This window comes from Triticum dicoccoides, unplaced genomic scaffold (assembly GCF_002162155.2).
Source record: "Triticum dicoccoides isolate Atlit2015 ecotype Zavitan unplaced genomic scaffold, WEW_v2.0 scaffold178815, whole genome shotgun sequence".
NCBI lineage: Eukaryota > Viridiplantae > Streptophyta > Magnoliopsida > Poales > Poaceae > Triticum > Triticum dicoccoides.
Window position 1 is genome coordinate 1,668 of NW_021225034.1, and position 1,104 is coordinate 2,771.

Consider the following 1,104-nt stretch of genomic DNA (forward strand, 5'->3'; position numbering starts at 1 on the left):
TCTCAGTTGATGCGCCAGCGGTGCATGATTAATGTCATGATCCTCCACACCCACGTGCCGTCACACATGGTTGTTTGTTCGTATCGTATCGCCAGATATGAGTTGATTCGAATCGGATTGAAGAAATCAAAGGGGGACCAAACCACCTAAGACTCAAGATGTACATACCCTTTATAAGCACCTCACCCCGTCGATTTCCACGCATCAGAACGTAACTACACAGACACCACGCAAAAGTGCACACATACAGTGAGGCAGGTACACAACGGAAGCCATGTCGCCGCCCGGCAGCGGCCGTGAGAAGGTGGACTCGAAGGCGGCGGTGAAGCCCCAAATGTTGACAATCAAGGTGGCGGGCCAGGAGAAGGTGGTCCACCACACCATGAGGATGACCGACAAGCTCAAGGTCCTCATGGACGTGTGGTACCACAAGGTGCCCAACGTGACATATGGCACCGGCGTCTTCCTCTACGACGGCTTGCGGGTACGCAGAAATATGACCCCGGTGGGCCTTGAGATGGAGGACGGGGACATGCTTGATTTCTTTGAACATATGGATGGTGGAGCTGGACCATTCATTGTTGGATCTATGTAGTATGTCGATCGATGTTTGCGCACTAGGCGGAGTTGTTGTAACTTGAAGCATATGCCTCTTGCAGAATTTGTATTGCTAGATCTTATTTCAAGGAAATTTCTGACGTGAGCGGCTCAAAATATTAGATTTTTTGAACTAGTTTCGCTCATGTATTATCATTATTATCTGGTTTTTTGGGAGTGCTCATTAGTATCTATTTTGTCATATGTTTGAACAGTGGTTTCTTTTATGGTGAGTTATTTGAATTAAAACAAATGTTGTGTGTAATTTTGCTTTCGTTTATTTTGTTTTATTCTTAGTGCTATGTTGTTTGCCTTTCGTTCTTGTTCCGCTAGTGTTTTATACGTTTACTTACAAAAGTAGTATCAACTAATTTTTTTTATTCATATTGTATATGCGTAGAGAAGTACTATATTGATGTTTTTCTATGATTTTCAGTGTTTACCAAACAGCTTTTGTATTTGTTCCACCTGCACCTTTTTATTCGTTCTACGACTGTTTCATTCAAC

The 1,104-nt window shown here is 43.3% G+C and overlaps 1 protein-coding gene across 1 annotated transcript; it reads left to right on the plus strand.

Moving 5' to 3' along the window:
- Positions 1 to 237: 237 nt before the first annotated feature.
- LOC119344667 (small ubiquitin-related modifier 1-like) lies at positions 238 to 809 on the plus strand. Its single transcript, XM_037615044.1, has one exon. It carries the CDS (start codon positions 275 to 277, stop codon positions 593 to 595), a length of 321 nt encoding a protein of 106 aa, XP_037470941.1. The 5' UTR covers positions 238 to 274; the 3' UTR covers positions 596 to 809.
- Positions 810 to 1,104: the final 295 nt, after the last annotated feature.